This window comes from Fukomys damarensis, unplaced genomic scaffold (genome assembly GCF_012274545.1).
Source record: "Fukomys damarensis isolate Sample0158 unplaced genomic scaffold, DMR_v1.0_HiC HiC_scaffold_27, whole genome shotgun sequence".
NCBI lineage: Eukaryota > Metazoa > Chordata > Mammalia > Rodentia > Bathyergidae > Fukomys > Fukomys damarensis.
In genome coordinates this window covers 353,346-354,480 of record NW_022900939.1, presented here as the reverse complement: position 1 = coordinate 354,480, position 1,135 = coordinate 353,346, and the positions used below count along the sequence as shown (strand labels likewise).

At 59.2% G+C, this 1,135-nt stretch overlaps 1 protein-coding gene across 2 annotated transcripts in view; it reads right to left on the bottom strand.

Annotated features, from left to right (window-relative positions):
• The window catches only part of B3gat3 (beta-1,3-glucuronyltransferase 3), a 3,636-nt gene extending 2,507 nt beyond the window's left edge, over window positions 1-1,129 (bottom strand). For both annotated transcript variants that reach the window (XM_033756668.1, XM_010632991.3), the window contains exons 1-2: window positions 1,027-1,129; window positions 214-388 (exon numbers count right to left, since the gene is read on the bottom strand). In XM_033756668.1, coding sequence (XP_033612559.1) covers window positions 214-388; window positions 1,027-1,108 — 257 coding nt within the window. In that variant the 5' untranslated portion in view covers window positions 1,109-1,129. The remainder of the gene's footprint in view (window positions 1-213; window positions 389-1,026) is intronic.
• Between the last annotated feature and the right edge of the window lie 6 nt (window positions 1,130-1,135).

Here is a 1,135-nt window from a genome sequence, read left to right as displayed (position 1 = left end):
TTTTTTTTTTTTTTTTTTTTTTTTTGGTACTGGGGATCAAACTCAGGACCTTGCACTTGTGAGGCAGGAGGCAGAACCACTGAGCTAAAGCCCAGCCCTCATCTATCCCATCGTTTGGCATGCTGTAGTTTAGTAAGTCCAGTGCTTCCCAAATTCATCACCAACCCTGATTTCTGGGAGGATGCGGTCCTCCCAGGTGCCCAGTGCTCATACCTGGCATAGGTGGGGGTAATGACATAGATGGTAGGCAGGACCTCAGGTTCAGGGGGCTGGGCAGGGACAGCAGGCGGCCGGTGGAGATCAGCCTGCAGTTGAGAAATCCTCAGGTCCTTCTGGCGGAGCTGCTCCGCCGCTGCTCGCAGGGCAGGGAGGCAGTCACAGGGCTGGCCTGGTCCCAGGAAGCAGTGATAGGGAAAGGGGTGGGGGCAGAGAACCACAGACTGTTCGCAGCCCAGCCATTTAACCTGAGCCCACCCAGGCTCCCCTTGCACTTCTCTCTGCCTGTCTGCACCTCTAGCGTTCTCGATGAGCTGCCTCAACAGCACCTTCTCTCCATCTCTAATGTATGCCATACTTTTCTTTTTGCAGAACTGGGGGTGAAACCCAGAGTCTCGCACATGCCAAGTAACAGCTCAGCACCGTGCTGCACCCCTACCCCGGGAGTTTTTATCTGGATATTGAGCTGACTGCGTCCATCTTTCCCCCTGGTCGGTCCTCACTTCAGCTCTGGACTCGTAAGGGAACAAAGTATGCACGCCGGACTGGGTTGGTGTCACACGGCTAGAACAGTCACCCTGCGCAGGAACTCCCTGGCCGTGCTCAGAGACCCTGGGCCGGCGTGAGGCGGGCGTCTATCGCCCGCTCCCGGGGACACTGCCCAAGTGCCTGGGGTACGGCGGGGACAAATCACCCCACGCCCGCGAAGACGCGGACAGTCCGAGAGGGCACGTGACGGGGTCACGGGAACCATGCCGAGCCGCAGGAGGGGTCGCGCGGCACGGAGAGACGTCCTCCCGCCCTGCTCACCCAGCTGCACCAGCGCGTAGAGCAGGCCAGCGATCGACACCAGGAAGTAGACAAGGAATACGTTCTTTAACTTCAGCTTCATGGCCGCGCCGCCGGCGGGTGCCCCCAC